The sequence below is a fragment of the Mus caroli genome, chromosome 13 (assembly GCF_900094665.2).
Source record: "Mus caroli chromosome 13, CAROLI_EIJ_v1.1, whole genome shotgun sequence".
Taxonomy (NCBI): Eukaryota; Metazoa; Chordata; class Mammalia; order Rodentia; family Muridae; genus Mus; species Mus caroli.
The window spans coordinates 20,944,573-20,968,808 of NC_034582.1; the positions used below are offsets into that span (position 1 = coordinate 20,944,573).

Genomic DNA, 24,236 nt, shown 5'->3' on the forward strand with positions numbered 1-24,236 from the left:
TGGGTGGGTAGGGAAGTGGGGGGCGCTATGGGGGACTTTTGGGATAGTATTGGAAATGTAATTGAGGAAAATATGTAATAAAAATATTAAAAAAAAAAAAGGAAGAGCCCAGAGTGCCATTCTGCAGAGTTATTCTCTTTGATGTTGAAGACTTAGGAAACCTGGATTTTTCTCAGGCTACTCCTCATCAGGGACAGAAGGGGAAGGTAGCTCAGGGCTCCCTATGGCCAGGGAAAAAAGCAATTGGAAGCCGTTAGTCTCATTCCTGAGAACTCCGTTGGTTTGTTTGTCCACCCATCCACGTATCCATCCATGTTTATGAGATACTCAGTGCAAGCAGATTCTCTGGAAGCCACTACTCCAGCCGGCTCCATAGGGGCTACGGTAACAGTATCATTTGATACCATCATTTTGCCCTGCCTCAGATAGTTCTTGTTTATTGATACGGAGAGCCTGAAAATGGAAGTGTATGTAAGCTAGAGGGTCTAGCCTTGCTTCCAGCTCCTCACTGGGCAGTTCTGCTCTTGATAATGAAAAGAAAGGGTTGACTCACTGTCTCTCTAGTCCCTCAGGGCTTTAGAACACAATGACCTGATTAGTTTAGATGGGTTTCCAGCCTACAGTTTAGGATTTGTGGTTTTGTTTTGTGTTGGATAGTGATGATTGGCTCTTGAAACTTGAATTTCTGAAAACCAGTTAAAATTACTTGATAATTTCCACAATAGAGCACCATCCTTCTGTCCGGAAGGCTGTCCACACGTCTGCTCTGTGGTCACTGAGAAACTTGGTGAACACCATCCTTCTGTCCGGAAGGCTGTCCACACGTCTGCTCTGTGGTCACTGAGAAGCTTGGTGAACTAATATTTATTACTTATAAGGAGAGCAGTTCAATATTTCTGTTCCTGGTTAATTGAGATGTGGTGCTTTGATTTTATGACATTTTATGTAATAATAAATCTTTTAACACGCTGCTTGAGAGCATGGCTATTACCAATGTTCTAGGCACAGCACAACCATACATCTTTTTCTATCCGTTGCAGTGGATTAAATTGCTATATAAACTTTAAACTGCTCCATCAACAAAATTGAACACTTTAGTTATATGTATGTGAAATTACCAAAGGCATGAAACAAATATTATCTCAAAGTCATTTTTGAAAGGGAGTAGGCTCCTCTGGCATAGTGAGTAATTTCTGTCTGCCTGAGAGCTACTGTTGCATCTTGGGAAATGTTCAGAGGAGAAGATAAAATTATTTAGATTTGCAGCGTCTTGCCACAGGAGGTGAAAGCCTTTTTATTACTATTATTAATGTGATGGGAATGGTTTCAGTCACACTGAGTTTGGGCAGCACCCCCAGGAAAAACCTTCAGATAAATAATTATACTTCTTCTTCTTTTTTTTTAACGCCCCCTGTCCCTTTCCACTCTATACCTTTGAGCAAAAATGGCACCCTCCTGTCCTCAGGTAAAAGTTTTCCTAGATGTTTCCAAGAAGTTGGCATTTGGTGAGAGTATGGTGATGACAGGAGGACCTCTGTCTGTCCCAGCAAGACTGTGAGCTGGCCCCGAGAGACTGCGCCAGAGGCAGGTGTGCGTTCCTTCAGAGAAAACTTCTCCCATGTATAAACTGCCATACTGTGGCTCAGAGGAAGCACCGGCTCCTTCCCTTCCTCCTGGGTCTCCTTGTGACCGCAGAGCTCTGGGCCGAGCATCCACATGGACTGTAAAGCAGGGCCTTCCCTAAGCCAGAGGCCTGCTCTGGCAAGGTGTGAGGGAGCGGGCAGGACTCACCTCTCAGGCAGTTGCCTCTCTCACAGGGGAGGCAGACAGCAAGCAAGGGCACACATAAGAAACAAGGCAAGGTCAGAAGGCAGAGGTGTGGGGAGGAAAGATGAAGGGAGTAGTGTTTGCTGAGCACTATCTGGCTTCCGTCTAGCCATCTGCCTGGAGGGATAGCTGCAGTCAGTCAGTGTGCCTTACCTATGCATCCCTCCCCTCACAGAGGAGTTTGAGCTTCTGTGGTGCAGATGCCCACCATTGTTCCACAGACTATAATGGCCTATGTGAGCTGCTTAGTCAGTTTTTTTTTAAAAAGATTTTTGTGTGTGTGTGTGTGTGTGTGCACGTTATTTGTCTACATGAATATGTGCACATGTGTGTGCTTGTGTGTGTAGGTATGCAAATGTTGTCTGTGTGTTTGTGTACATGTATGTGTATATGCATGCATGTGTGTGTGTGCTTGTGTGTGTATGTGGGAGGGTGATACACATCTGTGCACTTGCAGAGACCAAAGAGGGCATCAAATCACTCAGAGCTGGATTAGAGCAGTTTCTGTTCACCTGGCTTATTGAATGGATGCTGTGACTCAAACTCTGGTTCTCCTCGTTAGGCAGCAAGTGCTATTAGCCACCAAGTGCCCTCTGCAGTCCTATAAGGGAAGTGGAGAAGAGAGAATCTTACAATGGGAAATGAAGATGCCGTAGAGGAGACTCCTAGTCCCAAGGCTTCCAAATGAGACATAGGCAGTTTTAACAGTGCAGAGCTTAGGACTTCTGAATATTACATTTTTCCTGTCTGTTCACTTCAGAGCTTTTGTGCTTACTATCTCCTTTGCTTAAATAACCTCTTTTCAGGTGTTCATTTTCATATTTTTACAGTTTTTATTTAAAGATTATTTTTTCAGAGGCCTACTCTCAAACCGAATTGTCTTTCACGGCATGTTCCTCATGTTATAGTCCTGTTTGTCACTTTTGCCTTCATTGTTCCTCCTCCCTCACAAAAGAAAGGAAGCTTTCTTTATACTCGTTTCTTCATTCCCTAGAACGTGTCTCAGTGCCTGGCACACAGTAGGCTCTTCTTTATTCCCTAGAACAGGGCTCAGAGCCTGGCACACAGTAGGCTCTTCTTCATTCCCTAGAACAGGGCCCAGATCCTGATACACAGTAAGTGACCACTAAAATTTGTTGAATGAGTGACTAAAGAGCCTCCTCTTCTTTAAGGTATCATCCCTAAAGGTAATATCTCTCAAGGTGGCTCACATGGAGCAGGAAAGGGAATGTGCGTGAAGCAGCAGCCTGGGTGGGTAGAGAGGCAAGCAGAGGTCCCATAGAAAGGTCTGTGTGTTAGTTTGGGAGAAACACTCTGACTTCTCTAGCCCTGACACCAGTCAAATAAAAGCAGAGCCATAAAACACACCCTTATTGTGTGAAACTTTCAGTTTTTAATTTTGTGCCTCATTATGGATCCCAAGGTGTCCTTGAACTCATAATCCTCCTGCCTCTGCTTCCCAATGCTGGAATTACAGGTGTGAGCCTCTCTCCTAGGTTGTGTGCGTGTGTGTGTGTGTGTGTGTGTGTGTGTGTGTGTGTGTGTGTGGTCTCCTCGTCTTTCCCACAGTGGTTTGGAAGGCTCAGGCAGTCCTCTCCCCCAGGCCTCCTGAGTGGTCAGGACTGTCAGCTGCGTGAACATCTATTCCAGGTTACACGAAGCTATAGTGCTTGGGATTCTAGGAGGACAGCTCTACTGTGGCCTAGTGTGACGTATTCCTCCCACTGGTCATGTGCTTGAACCCTTGGTCCCAGGTGGTGGCCCTGATTTGGGAGGTTGGGAGTCTTTAGGACATGGTACCTTTCTGGGAGACACTCAGAACAGCTCCCCACCCAACCAGGCCCCTCTGTCCTCAACATGGGACCAGTTCAGACATGTGCTGCCCCAGCCGTGAGATGTAGCCCCAGCCGTGAGATGCTTCTACTGCCACGGTGGGAAGTGCATCCTCAAGGGGAGAGCTGAAGAAACTCTCTCCTCCCTTGTGCTTCATCTGGTCAGGTTTGTACTCACAGTGCGAAGAAGAAATCGAACACAGACCCCGCAGACTAAACCAGCCCTCTGTTTGACTTGCCTTTCTTTCAAAGTATTGACCGTGGTTTCCCTTTCTCTGTAATGTGACTTTTTACATGTTCAGTGACTCATGCTAAAATACTTCTCAAGTAGACAACGTGTGTTTCCGATTGCTTGCCATTCTGAAAGTGTAATATTTGGCCATGCCTTCCCTGTTCCATCCTGTCTGGGGCGGGATTCATCTCTTGTCTGTCATACCCACACTGCACTGTGTACGTGCACAGGAAAAGATGGTGTGTGCAGTTTGATAACTTCTGTAGTTCCTGGTATCTGCTGAGAGGCTTGGAAAGGATCCACAAAGAAAAGCAGGGACTCCTGTGCTATGAAAATCTTTTATGTTTTTCCCCTGAGTGGCTTATTGGGATTTTTCTAGGCAGAGTACTGACCCCTGAAGATCTGCACCCAAACCCAGGCCTACTTGTGAATGCTATGAGTGCAGGGGGCAATAGAGGTTGCCAATCAGTTGACTCAAAGTAGGAGGATGACTCTTGAGTGACTGATGGAGGTGATGTAATCCTAGGGTCCCTTACTATGTTCAAAGATGAATAGAAGCAGGATATTCAGAAAGAGGATATGACCTCACTGCTGGACAGAGATGGATTTAAGGATGGAGGGGCCTATGGGCCAAATAGTGCTGTGTCCAGCAATGAAAAGCACACATGGGTACAATCTCTCAGGAATCTTCCAGAAGGGATCCTATCTCTGTTAGCACTTCTAGTTTTGCACAGTATGGTACCTGTCAGACTTGTGCTTCCAGATTTCTGAAATAAGGTATTTGCACAGTGGTAATGTTACAACACCTGTAGGGAGCCAATCTAGACTTAGCAAAGGAAAATCCACATATTCTCAAGTGTTTACCTGGCAGAGCTGTGGTTTACAGTATCTGTTTAGAGCAAATGAAAAGTCAGAGAGTGTAAAAGCCTGAAATTGCTCAAGAAGATAGCATGTGCACTACATCTAATAGGAAACCAGCTGTTCTCCCAGAGATGACCCAAGACTCCTCTCCTCTTCAGCAACACCGTCTCTTCCCAGCTCACAGACTCAAGGCCTCAAGACGTAGTGACTCCGCCAGACCCCAGCCCGGGTGGGGATGGGATGCTTAAGTCAGTGCCAAGTTCAGCTCTCCTAGATCATCATTAGAAATGTTTAAAAGTCAGCATCCTGAAATTACATGGAAAAGCTTATAAATATGAATTTCTTGCAATTTACATTTTATAAGCACTCCTATCAGCTGTATCACAGCTTGAAAAATACCAAAGGTACATTAGAAAAATCTTTCTGTTTAAAACTAGATTGATCCCACATTTACATGGAAAAAGAAGGCCATTACACGGCAGGCATTAAAAGCTTCATTTCAGAGAGCTTGGGGAAAAAAAAAATCAAAATAATCCACTTCTACCCAGGCCGTTTGACAACTGTTAGACTTTCCTTTACAAACTAAAAAGAAACCCCGCCACCTGCTGCTAAAAATCTCCAATTAATTCTGGAAAAACTGCCTGCATTTTTAAGATGCCAATGTGTAAATTTCTCCAAGCTGGCCATAGGCATCTTTTTTCAACTGTAGATAGCAGCCTTTTGCCCCTGGGACTTGGGCACCCTGATTTTCACCTAATTTCAGAGGTTCTGAACCCATTTCCATTCATTAGATCTATTTCTTTAGAGTCCATATGGCTAGCTGTATGATGAGTGTGTGTGTGTGTGTTCAGTAGGACACGTGAAGGACCTTGAATAAGGCAGAAACACAGGGCGGGCTCATCTGGGGGAGAGCTGGCAGGAGTAGGGCACTGCCCCTGAGGACTTTGCAAGCCATGGTGAAGTTTCTGTCCCAGTTTCCCCACCTGGTTAAACAGGGTCAGATCAGCCAAGGTGTCACTTGCAACAAGCACCTATTCTGTTCCTTGCTTTCCTGGCAGCTACTGTGTCAGCCCAGGAGCTAGCATAAAAATGACAGAGAATGACAGCTTCAAGCAGATGGGCCTTGTGGTTGTGGCTCTGACCTGGTCTGGTCTGGAAGTGTCTCACAATCTCTGTTCTTCCCTTAAGGAACCCCACAAATGATCTCACTCCATCCTCCCTGCTCCCCAGAATTCATCATGAATTCTGGTCCAATAGATTGCTTAGTAGTGGTTGTATTAAAGTATTTCATGCTTTAATGCCTGCACGGAACATTTACGGATGAGTATTTCTGTTCTGCTTTCCATACTGAAAGGCCCAGAGGGGGTGTGAAGTTCCCTGGGAACTACAGTCTCTGCCCTTGTTGGTCTCGTTCACTCACATTTGCTTACTGAATGACACATGACTTTGCCTGTGACATCGATGTTTGTTTTCAAAAGGCATCCGGTTGCCTGGTGCCTAACTAAATCAGTGCATTTTACTGCTGTTTCCTGGGTACCCCGATGTCCTCTCAAATACTTTCCCCTAGTTTCTGTGGTGCTTCTGTCTGCCATTCTCTCCTCTTGGTTGGGAACGACAGGGTAGGACTGAGCAGCCCCTTCTCCATCACTAAGTATAGCATTCCTCAGGGCTCTGTCCCAGGCTGGTACTCCGTCTCTGCTCTCCCAGCCTTCCTTGGAGCACCAGACCTACCTAATGTAATAGGATTTTCAAGCCTCAGTGTCTTAGTCAGGGTTTCTATTCCTGCACAAAACATCATGACCAAGAAGCAAGTTGGGGGGCTTTAAAGGGTTTATTCAGCTTATCCTTCCACATTGATGTTCATCACCAAAGGAAGTCAGGACAGGAACCCACACAGGGCAGGAACCTAGAGGCTGGAGCTGATGCAGAGGCCATGGAGTGGTGTTGCTTACTGGATTGCTTCTCCTGGCTTGCTCAGCTTGCTTTCTTATAGAACCCAGGACCAACAGCCCAGGGATGGAACCACCCACAATGGGCTGGGCCCTCCCCCCTTGATCACTAATTGAGAAAATGCCTTACAGCTTGATCTCCTGGAGGCATTTTCTCAAGGGAGGCTCCTTTCTCTGTGTTAACTCCAGCTTGTGTCAAGTTGACACACAAAACCAGCCAGTACACTGAAGCATTCTAAATTAGACTCATTCATTTACCATGGATTCTGTCTTAGGGTTTTATTGCTGTGAAGAGACACAATGACCACAGCAATTCTTTTAAAGGAAAATATTTAATTGGGGCTGGCTTACAGTTCAGAGGTTTAGTTCATTATTATCATGGTGGGAAGCATGGTGGCATGTAGGCACACATAGTGCTGAAGAAGGAGAGATCTACATCTTCATCCGAAGATAGCGGAAGTGACTGAGGCACACTTCCTCCAGTCACGCCCCACCTCCTAGTAGTGCCGCTCTCCATGAACCTCTGGAGGCCATTTTCTTTCAAACCACCACAGATGCTTGCTAGTGTTGACTTCCTTCTATGCTGTGTGCAGATGGGGACTTGAAAATCTAGTCATCTTTCAGCACCTTCTGACTTGTTCTGACGCGCCCTCAGGAGATGGTTTAGTCTCTTTCCAGCTCATGCCTGGAGTTGGCTCACACTCGACTGTGTGAAGGCTGCCTAGGTCACGCACACCTCCTCCACTAGCTGTCCTGCTGAGGGGTTCTGAGCCTCTGGACCTTTTCCTCTTTCTGCTCTTGTTGACATTGACAGATACGATTCAGATGCACAGATATGGTCCTGATGCTTTCACCCTGAGTTCGTACCTTCACCATGCACTCTGTTGCATACTGTGTCTAGATTGTGGACATAATCCACTGGAGTCCAGAAGTGGTGACTTTTGTTTTCCTTTGTGTTCTAAATACTAGTGTAAAACTTGATCTGGGTGCAGGGGATGACTATCAGTCCAAGTGTGTAAATCACTAGATGCTTACAGCCAAAGAGAACACAAACCTATTTTTAAAATATATTTTAAAAGTCAGTATACAAAGTAATGGTCTTATTGTTACACACATATAAGCATACACACTTATTTAATAATAAAGCATGCGTGTATGCGTGTATATGTATAGATATGCATATGTGTGATTCTTCTTTGTCCTTATCCATTTTTCTATCTACTGGCTTGCCAGATCCTCCTGGCCACCTCCTGCAGCTCCTTTTCATATCTACATAGTCCTGTTTCTGTTTTCTTGTCACACATTATTCTTTTCTTTTATTCCGTAAGATTTCTTCTTCTCCTCTTAAGGTTCCCTTTCAACACACACAATACTATCTAGAGCCTTTATATGATAAAAAAGGAGAAATACATTTTTGAGTATGGCTTATTTCATTCATTGTAATGATCTTCAGCTGTATTCTTTTTCCTTTAGATATCATGATTTTCCTCCACTGCAGAGTAAAATTCTATTGTGCATAAGTACATCATTTTCCTTACCTATTCACCTGTTGGTAGACACAGTCTGATTCCATTTCTACTATTGTGAATAACACAGTGATAAATATCGTTGTGCAAGTATTTGCATGGTAAGCTGTAGTTCCAGAACATGTGTGTGTGTGTGCGTGTGCGTGTGTGTAACCATAGAGGCAAAATTTCATATCCAAGGCAGCCATGTTGACTAGGATTAGTTATTTCACTGAAATGAAGACTTACAGGATATGCCTGAGTGACATTGGGGACTGTCTAAAGGAGAACCAATTAGTACAGTCAGAATGGTGGATAAAGAGGCTAGGATTTAGTTTTCAGGAATCCCTTGTAAGCATCCATCCATCCATCTTCATACATATTTATGCTTTTCTCTATAGGTATGAATGCTTCTCTCTCTCTCTCTCTCTCTCTCTCTCTCTCTCTCTCTCTCTCTCTCTCTCTGTGTGTGTGTATGTGTTTAGTATGTTTATCCAGAGAGACAGCATGTTTTTTCTGGACAGGTAAACTTGTCCATTTGTTACTTGTGTCTGTTTTCTATTCTAGATCAATACATCTAATAAGGTATTGAACATGCAGTGATACAGATTCTTGCTGACATCTTAATTATGTGTGTATATCACATTGAAATGGTATACTTAGTTACATGTTTAAAATTACAATAGCTCCTGGAATCCCACAGTACCTATGGATTTCCAAAGGTTTGCTGGGTATAGACCCAGTGGTCATTTAGGACAAATATGGGTGTGGGAGGAATCCCCAAACCTTAAGGGAGACTTGAAATCAGGAGAGACACTTACAGCTTGCAAGCAGTGCCTCCCTTCAGGTCACTTCCAGTGCCATGCTCCTTGACAGGGCTCCACGAGACGTGGTTTGAACCCAGGCTGAAGCTCTCATCCCTTCAGAGTCTTTCCACTTCCATGATTGTTGCCATAACTCAGACACGGTATCAATTACCTTTCTTGTTACTGGAACTGAATCCCTGATAAGAGCAACTCAAGGAAAGGAAGGGTTTATTTTGGCTTGAAGTTTGAGTAGATAAAGTCCATTAGGGTGAGCAAGGTACTAGTGGTGGGAGTGTGGGAGGACTGTCTACACTGCATGTGTGGTCCACACTGCAAAGGGAAATGAAGGCCTGCGCTGAGCTTGCTCTCTCTGCTTCTAATAATTAATCAGTTTTTACCCATCAGAGGTACCACACACCTTTAATCCCAGCACTCCCAGCACTTGGGAAGCAGAGGCAGGCAGATCTCTGTGAGTTCAAGGCCAGCCTGGTCTACAGAGCAAGTTCTAGGACAGCCATGGTTACATAGAGAAACCCTGTCTCAAAAAAAAAAAACCATAAATAATAATAATAACAATAGTAAGTCTTGTTCTTATACAATTTCATACATGTTATAACATCTGAGTACCCTCCCCCTTTTTGCTTTTTTATTTAGTGTGGAAGCCCAGCCTATGGGATGGTGCCACCCACATTCAAGGTGAGCCTTTGTTCTTCAGTTAAACCTCTCTGTATGCCCTTATAGATAGGCACAGAGGTATGTCTTTTAGTTGACTCCAAGTGCAGTCAAGGTGACTAGGAAGACCAACTAATAGGAGCTAAGTGGTTCTGAGAACGCAGAGCTGAGCAAGACGCATGTAGTCTTTCCTTTGAGATGCACATGCAGGTGAGTTAATAGTCTTTATAGTCCCTGGGTAAGGCACTTCCTACATAGAGGCAGAGCAGGGTGTGGTGAGTGTATACAAGAAGAGGGACTGGTGACAGTGCACAGAGCAGCCAGGGCCCTCCTGGAAGGGGGATGCTTCGGAGCTGTTACATGCTCACCTTTGGCAATGGTCCTGACATCCCAGGACAGCCCTCCTAACAGGGGCTGCTGAGATCCTTCACCGTCTGACTTGTGGCATCTCAAAACTTCAAGCATCCACATACAGACCTCGTGTGTGTGTGTGTGTGTGTGTGTGTGTGTGTGTGTGCACGCGCACACACATGGCTGTATGGTTATGCACACATATACTAACACACACCAATGCTTCAGCTAAAGAGAATAGAGCAGATCAGAGTGGCAATGACTCCAATTTTATTGCAAGCCATGAAAAAAACCTCTACCTTTATACCTCTTAGTAACCTATGACTATGGATTAGCCATGTTGGGCTCATTTTTAAGTTCTTGAGTTTCCAATGAACAGACACAGGCAATGGTGGATTCATAGTTGAACCCAGCAGGCCCTATAACTTCATCTCACTTGTCCTATTTGCTCCATGAGTTTTCTGTCTTATCTAATGCTTACTTGCTTCTGCCTTGATTCTTCAGTTACAAAACAATGTTATTCTCTGTCACAGACCTGTGGGTTATCACTGTAGCGTCCCTGTACAGAGCTCAGCCCTGCCCATTACTCTTTTTTACAACTTTATTTCTGCATTGGAGCACTGACAATCCTCTTTGGTCTCCACCCTCTGCCCCACTCTCAAAAGTCTCTCCCTGTGTATTTTTTGACCTCTTCATTGGTATATGTATCTATTACACCTCCCTCTTTCATATCGATGTCTCATCACTTGCCCATAGACCTCTCAGGCTAACACAGAGGGACCTGTTGCTTCCCAGGTATTTTCCAGTACAGCTCAGATCTAAACTGCTTGTAAGGTCTTTTCAAAATACAAACTCAGCCTTTTTTCCCTCTGATTAAAACACTGCTATGGGTTCAACTCTTCAGGACCAGCTCCTTTCTTTGGATTACAAAACATCTTCTAGCATCTTTACTGGAGTTTCATCCTGATGTGCCTCACCTGTCAGGATCCCCTCTGAGCACTTAAGTGCTTGACATCTATTAGGACCCATTGTTGTTTCTCAGGCATGCCGAACCATGTGTGTCAGTGACTTTCGTACCCTCACTTCAGCTGCTTTCTTTTGCATCAGTTTTATTACCTGTCACCTCCTCACTTGTCTGGATACTCTAGTATTGGAGTCTCTGTTATCTTGGTACCACTGCAGCCCAAGAAGATGTCCTTAGATTATGTGCTGATTTCAAGTTTCTGGCTTCTGATTGGGAGAGCTGTCCCTGGTCCCCTCCCTTCCGCTCCCCTCTCCTCCCCTCCCCTCACCTCCCCTCCCCTCTCCTCTCCTCTCCTCTCCTCGGGATGCTGGTAGGACCCAGGAGCTTGTTGGACACCACAGATGATCCATGGCTGCAGCCCTCTGTGTGTGATGGTGGCAGGACTCCATCAGGTGGACTGACCATGGAAGGAGAGCTTCTTGTCTAAGCTGGAAAGCCCAGTACCCCAGTGAGCAGAATTTACTCTTAAATTCTTGCTGGGACTGTGCCTGTACCATTTGCTCCTCAGGCAGCTTTCCTTTCCTTTCAAGGGCCATTTTAGTGGATACATAGATAAGCCCAACAGCTATTGCTAGCTGAAAACCCCCAGCATGTGACAATTTATAAAGTACCTTCTAGACATAATCCTTGAACTAAACAACTCATGGCTTATTTTTACAAGCTTGCAAATTCAGTGAAATGAGTCAGATGTGTAAGACATTTACATGGACTGTTTACTTAACACAGACATTTCTTTGGGACTTGTTAGCCATACACGTACATATTCAGCCATTCATTCATTCACAGCTGTGTACATCGCTGACAAGTCAGAGGTCCTTCCAAGGTCAAGGTCAGGGTGCTGCACTCCACAAATGACTGGCGACGTAGGTAAAGTGAGAAGATGAGATATTATATTTGATGTACAAAACAAAGACCTCTGGGTGCTTTGGGCAGGATCTACGAAGCACTCTGTCTTGCCTGGTGACAGCTGTGCTCCATGTGTAGGAGTGCCAGCCCCCCCCCCCAAGTCTCCTTTTTAAGCACTGAGGTTAAATTGTGCAGGGTTTCATCACCTGTTTTCAAACAGCTTAGCTTAACGTGCAGAAAAGAACACGTGGCACATTTAGATGAAGCTGGGCTGTGTGAACAGTCTTAAGACTGTGTTCATAATGAAGTCAGTTCAGTTTGACACGGTTTCAGTGACATTGTAAGCTCCTCTTTGCCTAAAAGCATTTCCCAAAAAGTTTCCTTACATAGTTTGCCAAATCTCATTTAAACCCAGCTATGAAATACATTAATGTATGCTAAATTCATTTGGCTGCTGACTTCTAGAAGGAAGAAAAAAATCAATTTTTGTATATATACTCATGCGAAAATATATAGTTTAATCAGTCTTTTAAAAAAAAGACATCAGCCTTTGCTCAAAAATGGGAAACTATATTCAAATAAGTTGATATGATTGAAAATAAAAATAACTTCAAGGTAGAGCTTGAGACTTCTTTGTGGCAGCAGCTATTCAATGCTTTGATGGTTTTAGTTTTGTATTCTAGTTTACTCTACTGCATATAGATCAAGCTACCCTATCTAACGATCAACCTGTTCTTCTCTCCTTATTTTAACTGTTCTATGAGGAAAAGCCCACATGAGCTTAGAATGTCCAAGGGAGGGGCAGGTGTTCGGCATTTGCCCAGAAACTAAACCCTGTGCTCAACACTTGGGCAGTAAGAAAGAGGTAAAGATTGCCCCATACCCTGCACTAGTGCACATGATGTTTATGTCCCTTTGCCCCATACCCTGCCCTTTCTAATGGCCACTCTCATTGCTGATGGGAAGAAATGACCACATGAGGACCCCCAACTCTGAGGGACATGCCAAGAACCAGCACCCCTACCCCCAGGCTGCTCCTCATCAGGGACCTGCCACTTCATGGTAATCACCTTAAAATCAACTTCAGTGGAATTATTTAAATGCACTCATCTCAGTTTGTACAAGGTAGGTGATATTGCAGGAAAAAAAAGCCCATGGAAGGACTTTCTAATGCATGCACTGACAACCATTCTTTGACTTTATGCACATTCAGATAAGAGGCTAAACTGAATGCATTATAACCTCTACTTTGTGTTAAGATGGAAGATTAACCACCAATCAGAGCTAAATTATATTGTTAGCAAGACATCAACTCTGATAAAATTTCATCCTCTCCATAAATTATCTTGGCTATTTCATAAATACCTGAAACACAGCGACTCAAGAGATCTCACTTTGATTGTCTTGAGCAAGTAGGAGTGTACTTCCCTATGAACTGCTGACACACAGAAAGGGAAGACTTTCTCAGAGCTAATGAGCAATTCCAGTGTATCACCCGGGTCAGGCTGGGTGGAAGGCACTGGCTTGCTCAGAAGTGCTCATTTTCAGTGTCCCTACATCTCAAGTGAGGACCTCATGGCACAGCGGCACCTGCTCAGAAAGCAGTTGCTTGGTACTTACCACATTGTATTGATGTTATAGACATGGTTCAAAAGCATACTGTTCATGGTGAAATCTGAAACCTTAGAATGTTAATGCCACAACTCAGCAATAATTTGAATAACTTTTGAAAAAAAAAACATTGCGATGGTTTGTTTTGTTTGTCTCCCTAGACTGGATTTAGAATTGCCTGAGAGTCACACCTCTGGGCATGTCTGTGAGAATATTAGCTGAAGGGGGAGATGCACTCTGAAAGTAGACTGAAGTCTATGACTGAATGTTTGAAAAATAGAAAAAATGAAAGGAAGAAAGAAAGAAAAGGGAGAGAGAGAGAGAGAGAGAGAGAGAGAGAGAGAGAGAGAGAGAGAGAGAGAGAGAGAGAAGGAGGGAAGGAGGGAAGGAGGGAAGGGAGGAAGTTAGAAAAATTATACTAACTGCTGAGCACAGGCCTTCCCGAATCTCTGCTTCCAGATCTGCCCAGATGCTCAGTGGTCTCTGCTACAAGCTGCTGCCTCTGTGCTTCTGCATCATGGTGACTGTACCATTGTCCCTTCAACCATAAATCCAAACAAACCCTTCCTCCCTTAGGCTGCTTCTTGTCAGACATTTTACAACAGCCAGCAATAAGTGTCACACACACATTCAGTTTGTAAAGTGCAGCCGTGTATTTAACTCTCAAAGGCCACACTGTGTATGTAGTTTAGATATCATTATAAATCATCACTGACTTACAACCCATCAAGAGAACTACTTCAACCTTCTGCAGTAATCTGTAAACTTCAGACAGAGTTTGAAACTGTCTGATTCGAGTTTTCCTTAGCTTCTGTTTATTTTCCAGATTTCTCTTATGAATTTTCAAGTCTCCTGATGCTAAAAGATTTTGCTTCCTTATCTGAGGTGATTATTATCCACCCCTTTGAGAAGAATGCTTTGCCATGTACTAATTTTGCCACCCTGCTAATTTCTACTCTTTTCCACCTGACCCTGAGCCCTCTGCCTGCCGTAGGGGATTGCTGTGGTGTAATACATTGGGACACCTTAGCTCAGGGTTACACACCAATACATCTCTGTATGAAGGGATGGTGTGTGTGTGTGTGTGTGTGTGTGTTTGTAAAATACAGCTCTGGTTACGTTCGTCTTTCCGAGATGAATTGCTTTGGTTTAATTTGCCCATGAGTGAGTAGGGATTGTTTGAGTGTTTGGATTTCCTGAGACACGCTTGTACACTGGGGACTCAGGCTGAGTGACAGCTTTCTGATGCTATGATGAATTCTCTGGAGTCAGAAGAGATGTAGTTTAGCTCCTCATTCTTCCCAGACTCCTCGGCCTCAGGTGTCTTGAGTTAGGTCTCCTTAGACTCTGGTCTGTCTTTGTTTCACAGTCAGTGATCTTGAGCGCGTAGTCTGTACTCCCTCTTCTCTCAGCCTCCTTTAGTGCCTGCCCCTCTTCTTCTGTTCTCTTTAAATCCTTGGGCACTTCTGCCTACCACTGCAGTGTTGAATGGCTGAATTTGGTCTTAAGCTAGCTTCTATTCCTACCCCAAGATATTACATAGACACTTGGTTTTATTTACCAACTATAGTCTCCTTTATTAGTTAATAATTGTTTTTTTGAGCACTTTATACATGAACACTATAAATACTTCTCTCTTGTTCCTCCCTCTCCAGCTCCTCCTGTAACCCCACAAGTTCATGATCTTTCCTTTATTTTTTTTTATTTTTTTTATTTTTAATATTTTTATTACATATTTTCCTCAATTACATTTCCAATGCTATCCCAAAAGTCCCCCATAGCGCCCCCCACTTCCCTACCCACCCATTCCCATTCTTTTGGCCCTGGCATTCCCCTATATTGGGGCATATAAAGTTTGCAAGTCCAATGGGCCTCTCTTTCCATTGATGGCCGACTAGGCCATCTTTCGATACATATGCAGCTAGAGACAAGAGCTCCAGGGTTCTGGTTAGTACATCATGTTGTTCCAACAATAGGGTTGCAGATCCCTTTAGCTCCTTGGGTACTTTCTCTAGCTTCTCCATTGGGAGCCCTGTGATACATCCAATAGCTGACTGTGAACATCCACTCCTGTGTTTGCTAGGCCCCGGCATCGTCTCACAAGAGACAGCTATATTTGGGTCCTTTCAGCAAAATCTTGCTAGTGTATGCAATGGTGTCAGCTTTTAGAAGCTGATTATGGGATGGATCCCTGGATACAGCAGTCTCTAAATGGTCCATCCTTTCATCACAGCTACGAACTTTGTCTCTGTAACTCCTTCCCTGGGTGTTTTGTTCCCAATTCTAAGAAGGTGCACAGTGTCCACACTTTGGTCTTCATTCTTCTTGAGTTTCATGCGTTTATCAAATTGTATCTTATATCTTGGGTATCCTAAGTTTTGGGCTAATATCCACTTATCAGTGAATACATATTGTGTGAGTTCTTTTGTGATTGTGTTATTTCACTCAAGATGATGCCCTCCAGGTCCATCCATTTGGCTAGGAATTTCATAAATTCATTCTTTTTAATAGCTGAGTAGTACTCCATTGTGTAAATGTACCATAATTTCTGTATCCATTCCTCTGTTGAGGGACATCTGGGTTCTTTCCAGCTTCTGGCTATTATAAATAGGGCTGCTATGAACATAGTGGAGCATGTGTCCTTTTTACCGGTTGGGACATCTTCTGGATATATGCCCAGGAGAGGTATTGCTGGATCCTCCGGTAGTACTATGTCCAATTTTCTGAGGAACCGCCAGACTGATTTCCAGAGTGGTTGTACAAGCTTGCAATCCCACCAACAATGGAGGAGTGTTCCTCTTTCTCCACATCCTCGCCAGCATCTGCTGTCACCTGAATTTTTGATCTTAGCCATTCTGACTGGTGTGAGGTGGAATCTCAGGGTTGTTTTGATTTGCATTTCCCTGATGATTAAGGATGTTGAACATTTTTTCAGGTGCTTCTCTGCCATTCGGTATTCCTCAGGTGAGAATTCTTTGTTCAGTTCTGAGCCCCATTTTTTAATGGGGTTATTTGACTTTCTGGAGTCCATCTTCTTGAGTTCTTTATATATATTGGATATTAGTCCCTTATCTGATTTAGGATAGGTGAAGATCCTTTCCCAATCTGTTGGTGGTTTTTTTGTCTTATTGATGGTGTCTTTAGCCTTGCAGAAGCTTTGTAGTTTCATGAGGTCCCACTTGTCAATTCTCGATCTTACAGCACAAGCCATTACTGTTCTATTCAGGAATTTTTCCCCTGTGCCCATATCTTCAAGGCTTTTCCCCACTTTCTCCTCTATAAGTTTCAGTGTCTCTGGTTTTATGTGAAGTTCCTTGATCCACTTAGACTTGACCTTAGTACAAGGAGATAGGAATGGATCGATTCGCATTCTTCTACATGTTAACAACCAGTTGTGCCAGCACCATTTGTTGAAAATGCTGTCTTTCTTCCACTGGATGTTTTTAGCTATGATCTTTCCTTTAAATATTACTGTTTTACATACACAAAATATACCCACATGTATGCACACATCTATATATAACCTACTGAGTCCATTTAGCTTTGCTTATGTGTGCATGTGTATAAAGCTGACCTCTTTGGATTGGAGAACCTGTCTGGTGGGAGCTTATCCCTGCAGACTGATCCTCCCTCAGTAGGAACTGACTACCTGTAGCTCTTCATCTAGGGGTGGGGCCACATGGAATTTTCCTTGATTATATTGGTGTGTCAACTGGTATTGTCACTATGTTGATCTTGTTCAGGCTGTGTTGTTGAGAGTTAGTTCAAGGGTGCAGCTTCCCTACCATATGTAGAAGACACTATCTCACAACAGACTTCTTGGTACTCTGGGAATTACAGTCTTTGTACTTGCTTCCATGACTTCCCAGTAGCCTTAGGATGTGTTATAGATGCACCAGTCAGTGTTGATACCCCCCACTCATGCAGTCTCTGCATTATGGTCACCTGTGGGTCTCTGTGATGGTCTCCATCTGATGCAAAAGGAAACTTCTTCAATGAGGGATGATGGTCATAAGGATCTCAAATACAGTTAGAAATTATGTTGGTCTATGAAAATGGCTATAGTAGGTTTTCCTTTAAGGTCTATAACCTCTCCAGCCTCAGCTAGCTAGCCAGATTTACAGTTCCAGGCCTTAAGTCCAGTTCTGTAGCTTTTGGCTACCCTTAAGGCACTCCTATCTCAGCATTTTGGCTATCCTGGCAGTCCATCCCTTGCCGTCATTCATAGATTTTACACCTCGGCAGGGCTATGGATTGATTCTGGCCTTGGCAGTTTGCATAGCACCTGGCATACCCAGTTCTCAAGGAGGTGGCTTTCAGGTTAGTACCAAACAGTCCTTCAAGTCTCATGTACAAAGTATGTGGTGTCATCAGTAATGGGATCTTACCTTCAACTTCCAGGAGGAAACCAAGGCAGCACCTGTAGTCTATAATGTCTTAGAAATCTCTTGGACCCCCTACCAACAATTTGAAGGGAGGTTTCTCATGGCTACCACTAGGGCTTTGTTAGATAGTTCTTGAGTGGGAGCATTATTGTTGTGAGTGGTACAACTTCACTTAAATCACACACACACACGCGCATATATATATATATATATATATATATATATATATATATGCGCGTGTGTGTGTGTGTGTGTGTGTGTGTATATAAACATAGACCACTATGTATCCCTATGGCCCTTTTAGTCCTCCCAGTGTTCCTTATTATTCCGTGTGTCTCTGATCACAGTTTTGTTATCCTTTTTCAGTTGATGGACATTTAGGTTGTTTCCATATCCTAACACTTATGCACAGAGCAGTAGTGAGCACAACTGACACATATGTATGGAGTAGGCTGTTGAGTCTCTTGAGCCTCAGGATGGCATAGCTGGACTATAAAGTCTTTCTCCTCCCTCTTCCTCTCTCTCTCTCTCTCCCTCTCTCTCTCTCATCTATATCTTTTCGTGAACTCTTGTGCTGGTTTTCACAATGGTTGGATCAGCGTGCAGTGAGCGAGGGCTCCACTTTCCCCGAATTCTCTCCAGCATTTGCTGTCAATTCCCCGCCCCCTCCCCATCTTGGTGTTTCTGACTGTGGGAAGATGAAAGTTGTTTCAATTTGCATTTTCCTAATTGCTAAGGATGTTGAACACTTCTTATGATATTTCCTAGCCATGTTTATTTCTTCTTTGAAAGCTTTTTGTTGACCCATAGCCCATTTTTCAAATTGGAGTTTTGTGACAGGTAATATCATTCTTCTACATGTGGACATCCAGTTTTCGAGCATATTTGTTAAAGATATTGTCTTTTCTCCAGTGTGTATTTTTGGCATCTTTTCTCCTATTTTCTCTATTAGCTACATGCTGGTTTTGTTTGTTTGTTTGTTTTGTTTTTGCTAACACCAGGCTGCTTTTGCTGCTGTGGTTCTATACTTGGTTTGAGATGGAAGCAAAGAAGAGGGGAAGGCAGCAGCAGCAGGTGGTCTGCTGCAGAGATGGATGGAGCTGAGACTGGAGGATTAGATTTGGAGGATAGGAGGGAGGGATGAAGGTCTGCCTGCTTTTCTGGCTGGAGTGTCCTATGGGTTCTCAAAGAATTCCTGCTCAAGCTGGGGACTGTCATAAAGTGATGCTTGATGGGAAGAAACAGAGGGGAAGATGGTTGGTACCCATTGAAGTGGGAGCAGGATGAGGCAAGGCTGCAGCAGGCCTTCTGCTACAGAGCTGGGGGTGCAGAGGGGGATTGGGTTAGGAGGAGTAGAGAGAGGGGTGAAGATTTGCAGTTAGACTGATGTTTCCCTGCCCTGTGAGACTGGAGTGTTTCCAGGGGATGCCTGCAGGTATTGGAGGCTGGGATAATGGGGTGAGTGTGGGCAAGGAAGGTTGTTGGAGAACATCCAGATCCACTGGAGACATGAAAGAGGAACAGGAGACTGTGTGGCATGCCACAATCTCATCTGGGGATGAGACTGGGGGATTGAACTTGGAAAGGAGGGAGAGGTGAAAACTTATGATTAACCTACCTGCTTCTCTGACCAGTGTCCTGTGGGTTTCCAGGAGATGCCTGCTGGAGTTGGGGGCTGGAATAAAGTAATAACCTGGGAGGGGAAGATCTGTGCAATCCACTGGAGATGTGGTGTGTGTGTGTGTGTGTGTGTGTGTGTGTGTGTGTGAAGGGAGGCTGCAGCAGGGGATCAGATTTGAAGGACTGGAGGGAGAAGAGGTAAAGATCTGTAGTTAGCCTACTTGCTTCCATTGGAGTCCATTTCTGTGGTTTATTACATGTATTGACTTAATGTATGTTAAACCATTCCTGCATCTCTGCTCTAAAGCTAACTTGATCATGAGGATGATCTTTGTGGCACATACTTGTATTTGGTTTTCCAAATGTTTTATTTAATATTTTTGCATCTGTATTCATCAGGAATATTGGTCTGTATTTTTCTTTGTGTGTGCATATCTTTACTTGGTTTGGTGTTAGAGAAATAGTAGCTTTGTAGAAGGAAAGCCTCTTTTTTATGCATGCACGTGTGTGTGTGTGTGTGTAAAGACCAGAGATTTCCTTTGAAAGTTTGGTGAAATTCTGTTGTGAATTCATCAGGACCTGGGCTTTTTCTAGTCAGAGGTTTTCCCTCTCCCAACCCCTTCTTCTTTATGGAGTCGCGTGTGGGCTTGCGCATGCGTGCTTGCTCTCTTATTTTAACTTGCTGGTTTGGGTGAATCTAAAAACCACCCCATTTCTTTTAGATTTTCTAATTTAGTAGATTATAGGTTTCTAACTTATTTCTTCATGATTGTCTGCATTTCTCTTGTGTCTGCTGTACCACTTCCCTGCTCATTTCTGATGTTGTTTACTTGTGTCCTTTTTTTTTTTTTTTTTTTTTTATAGTTGGGCCAGGGTCTATTGATGTTGCTTAACAAAAGATAAACTCTTGTTTTCTTTGTCTCCTTTTCATTGATTTTGCTCTGATTTTTAATATTTCCTCCCATTGGCTTCACTGGGGCTTTTTTTTTTTGTTCGTGTTTTTCTAGATTCTTGAGCTGTCACGTTAAGTCACTTTCTGTGCTCTTCCTGAGTGTTTATGTGGGTGTTAACCACAGTGAATATCCACCTAAGGCTTTTAGTGTTTCCCAAAGACTTTGCTGTGTTTTGCTTTTTGCTCAGTTCCAGGAATTTAAAAATTATTTCTTGATTGTTTTTTCTTTGAGTCATTCATCATTTAGCAATGCATTATCTAATCTACATGAGATCATGTAATTACTAGAGATTTGTTTGCTGTTGGCTTTAAGCTTTATTGCATCAATATTGCATATTGTTGTAAACAGGGATACCCAGAATTATTTCAATTTTTATGAATTTATCAAGATTCATTCATTCCATGTCCCAGGCTGTGGTCTATGGTGGAGAATCATTCATGGACTGCTAAGCAGAACTTGCTGATTAGGTTGTGTTTGGGGCTTAGGGTGCAGATGGGCTAAGGTCAGAAAGACTCACTAGGCAAGGCTGGAGCACAGGATGTCCAGCCTGCCTGAGCCTGGAGGTTAGATATGGCATGGGTAGGCTAAAGCCCAACAGACTTAACAGGCTGGCTCACAGGACCCCAACTGCATTCTTACAGTTCTCAAGTTTATATCATTATCTCAGAACTTCCTCTGAACTGAGATTTATATTTCCAACCATTTATTGGACATGGCTACTAGGATTCCCCCTTTGGCAATGCTGGGGATGGAAGTTAAAGCCTCCTTGTACAAGCAAAGCTAGCTCCCTTCCACGAAGCACACACCTATCCCTCTAAGAGGATTCCTTAAAAAATTATCTTCGTATTTTATTTTGGGTGTATATGTGTTTTACTTACATGTATTTCTATGCATCAAATGTGTATTTTGTGATGTGGAGGCCAGAGTGGAGCATCAGATGCCATGAAATTACAGATGGTTGTGATCTGTCGTGTGGGTGCTAGGAATTGAACCTGGATCCTCTATGAGAATTTTCAATGTGTCTTAAACCAATACTGTCTTGGACTAAGACTTTCCAAGACTTATCATAGCTTGACTTATGGCTCTTTGAGTTTACAAAGGTGTAGAAGCTATACATTTAGTAGAAATTAAACTTCAGACTTTGAACTTTGAACTCCCAGGCTTACAGTATGCAATGCATCTGTCTCTTGCCTTGCTGTGTCACTGTAATTTCCTGCTCCCAGTCACTCTGAGATCACGAGGGAGTAGTTACACTGTGGCGCTACGGTGCTTGGTAGGTTATGCACATCAAATGCACCTAGATGCAGTATATTCAACATGTGATGAACTTATCAGGATTCACCCTGACACAGCAAGAGCATTGGATGTCAAAATCAGATTTGCCATCTCCTTTTCAGACTCTCTCCCTTCCCTTGACTATGTAGTCTTGATGAACAACACAGCCAGCCACAAAGCATTGGGCTTAGAGGCCTCTCCCAACCTTTCCTCTCTTTCATGCCCCATACCCAGTGATGAGGGAACTATATCTTTAAAACTTCTAGAGTGTGGGTCCTGTCTGATGATCCTGTCTGTAGTACCTTCTTCCAGACCTGCTGTATCCTGGACAGGACTGGTCCCCCAGGGCGAGTATGCGCCCCTCCCCCAGCTTGGTATGGGTGCTGCACACAGAGCAGCTTGGGATGGGTGCTGCATGCAGACCAGGATTTGGAAGCTCTATGCTCTCCCTGCAGTGAGTCATCTCCTTTCCAGTTCCTTCTACCAGTCCCACTGCTGTGCCTCTTGCAGGTTGATGCAGGTGGCTCCCATTAGACCCACATTCCAGACTAGGTTCCTAATCGTCCCATTTTGACCTGTCCCCTCACTCAGAGCTGTCACCCTGTAGAGCCATGAGTAATACCTCCATACCGCCTCCTCCACACACAGCCTGTTACAAATCTCTACCCCTGTCTGTCCAGATAGCCATATCTCAAGGACATACTTGTGCACCCTACCCCTTGCATTAAAGCCCCTAAGCTGCTCTTCATAATCTTCATGGTCAAATTCTTGGTGATGGATGTCAGAGCAGGTTTTCTAAAACATGACCTCCTCCTCTTGCCAGCCATATAACCTATTGTTCCCCAGTATTGCAGCAGCTGTGTGAGAGACTTACAGCTTCTAAAATAAAACACTGAGCCTCCTAGCCTTCGGATACGCTGGCATGCCATCCAGACTGCTTCCCTCTGCTCACCAATGGCCAGTTCTCCCTGCCTTTCCATTTACAGCTCCTGTCTGTCCCGCACCAACTCTGACTGTCTCTCTTTAGCTTACCTCTCTACACGCTCTCTTAACAGCTGGGTAAGCACTTGACACATGCATTACCCTGAGCTATGGATTTTCCCATATAACTCTCCTGGAGGCAATAGCGCCTGGAGTTCAGGCCTTGTCCACCTTTCTGGAGTTGGCTCAGCATCTTATCATAACCACCAAGTGAACATATGAACATCCAAAGAATGCTGTGGCTTCCGGCTGCGAGGGAGGAAGTACTCCATTGCTGTGATGGGCTTGAGAGTGCAAAATGTTTTCAGTATTGGTATTTTGCAGACTGGAATTTCCAAGGTCATCTGATGGGAGTTGGGTCAACCAGAGTTATGAACAGGAATTATGAATTTTAGGTCACTTACTAGGTAATTTCAGTTACTGGGGTTGAAGGAGAAGAACAAATCAGTGATTCTGATAAATTGAAACTGATTTTCAGGGTAGGTTTTTAAGGCTAGAAATAAAAAATAGAGCTTTGCCTATCTGCTAGTTTAGGCAAACCTAAATGAATTACTCAGAAGTAATTTATTATCCAGAGCCACATTGACATAGATTTAAAAATTGTATAAAAATTATATAGCTTATTAAGTAAGCCATCACAAATTGTATATGTTAGAAATATATGCTTTAATTTTATATTCTTAAAACTTCTGACTTTGAGGAAAATGTAAAAAAATCTATATAGAAAAAGAACAGTATAAATGTAGACATTAGAGTGAAATTACCCATGTTTTAGAAAAATCAGTAATAACGATCTTTACCTTCTCTCTACACTCAGGATATTCTGCTACATTTATTTAAAGTTAAGACAAAACACATGCGGTTAAAATCAATTCTATGCAAATAGCTGATAGTCAAATTTGTATGTAATTTCATAGCAGATGATAGTTAATGCCCTGCAGTGGGAGTCGGGGAGCAGAAAGAAACAGATATTTCAACCTCAGCCTATGTAAATTCCTAAAGTTATTTTCATGTAGCTTTACAGATGCTGGAGGAAAATGGGACCTGTGATGCTTGTATCGTTGTGGAGAGTTTGGGACTAAGTTATGAGGCTTGATGGTACATACCGAGAAGATTCGTGACTGAGAACCCTTATATCCCTGACCAAGTTAGACATCCTCAGAACATTTGCTGTGCTGGGTGACTTTTTCAGTTTTTCTCATGATGACATGTTTATTTAGAGTTTTGTGTGTGTGTGTGTGTGTGTGCGTGTGCATGCGCGCGTGTGTGCATGTTTGTGTACCATACATATGAGATACGAGGAATACTGTGGCCCCTGTAAGTGTTTGTGGAGAGCTGGCTGAACTTCTCTATTCAGAAGTGTGATTCACGTGTCTCCTCTTCTCTGCTGCCGCCCTGTTTGCTAGCCCTCACAGGGACTGCTTCCTCCTGGTCCCCCTGCTTGGGTGTGTTTTCATTTTCAGTAGTTTATTGTGATGTCAACGGTCTCTATTTATGAAGAGTCAG

At 43.6% G+C, this 24,236-nt stretch overlaps 1 protein-coding gene across 2 annotated transcripts in view; it reads left to right on the forward strand.

Annotated features, from left to right (window-relative positions):
• The window catches only part of Dcdc2 (doublecortin domain containing 2), a 154,488-nt gene that overhangs the window by 101,019 nt on the left and 29,233 nt on the right, over nucleotides 1-24,236 (forward strand). Inside the window, exon 8 of one of the 2 annotated variants that reach the window (XM_029468605.1) lies at nucleotides 9,667-9,708. The exons of the other annotated variant lie outside the window; for it this stretch is intronic. Within the exon in view, the coding sequence (XP_029324465.1) occupies nucleotides 9,667-9,708 (42 nt within the window). The remainder of the gene's footprint in view (nucleotides 1-9,666; nucleotides 9,709-24,236) is intronic. 2 annotated transcript variants of the gene reach the window in all.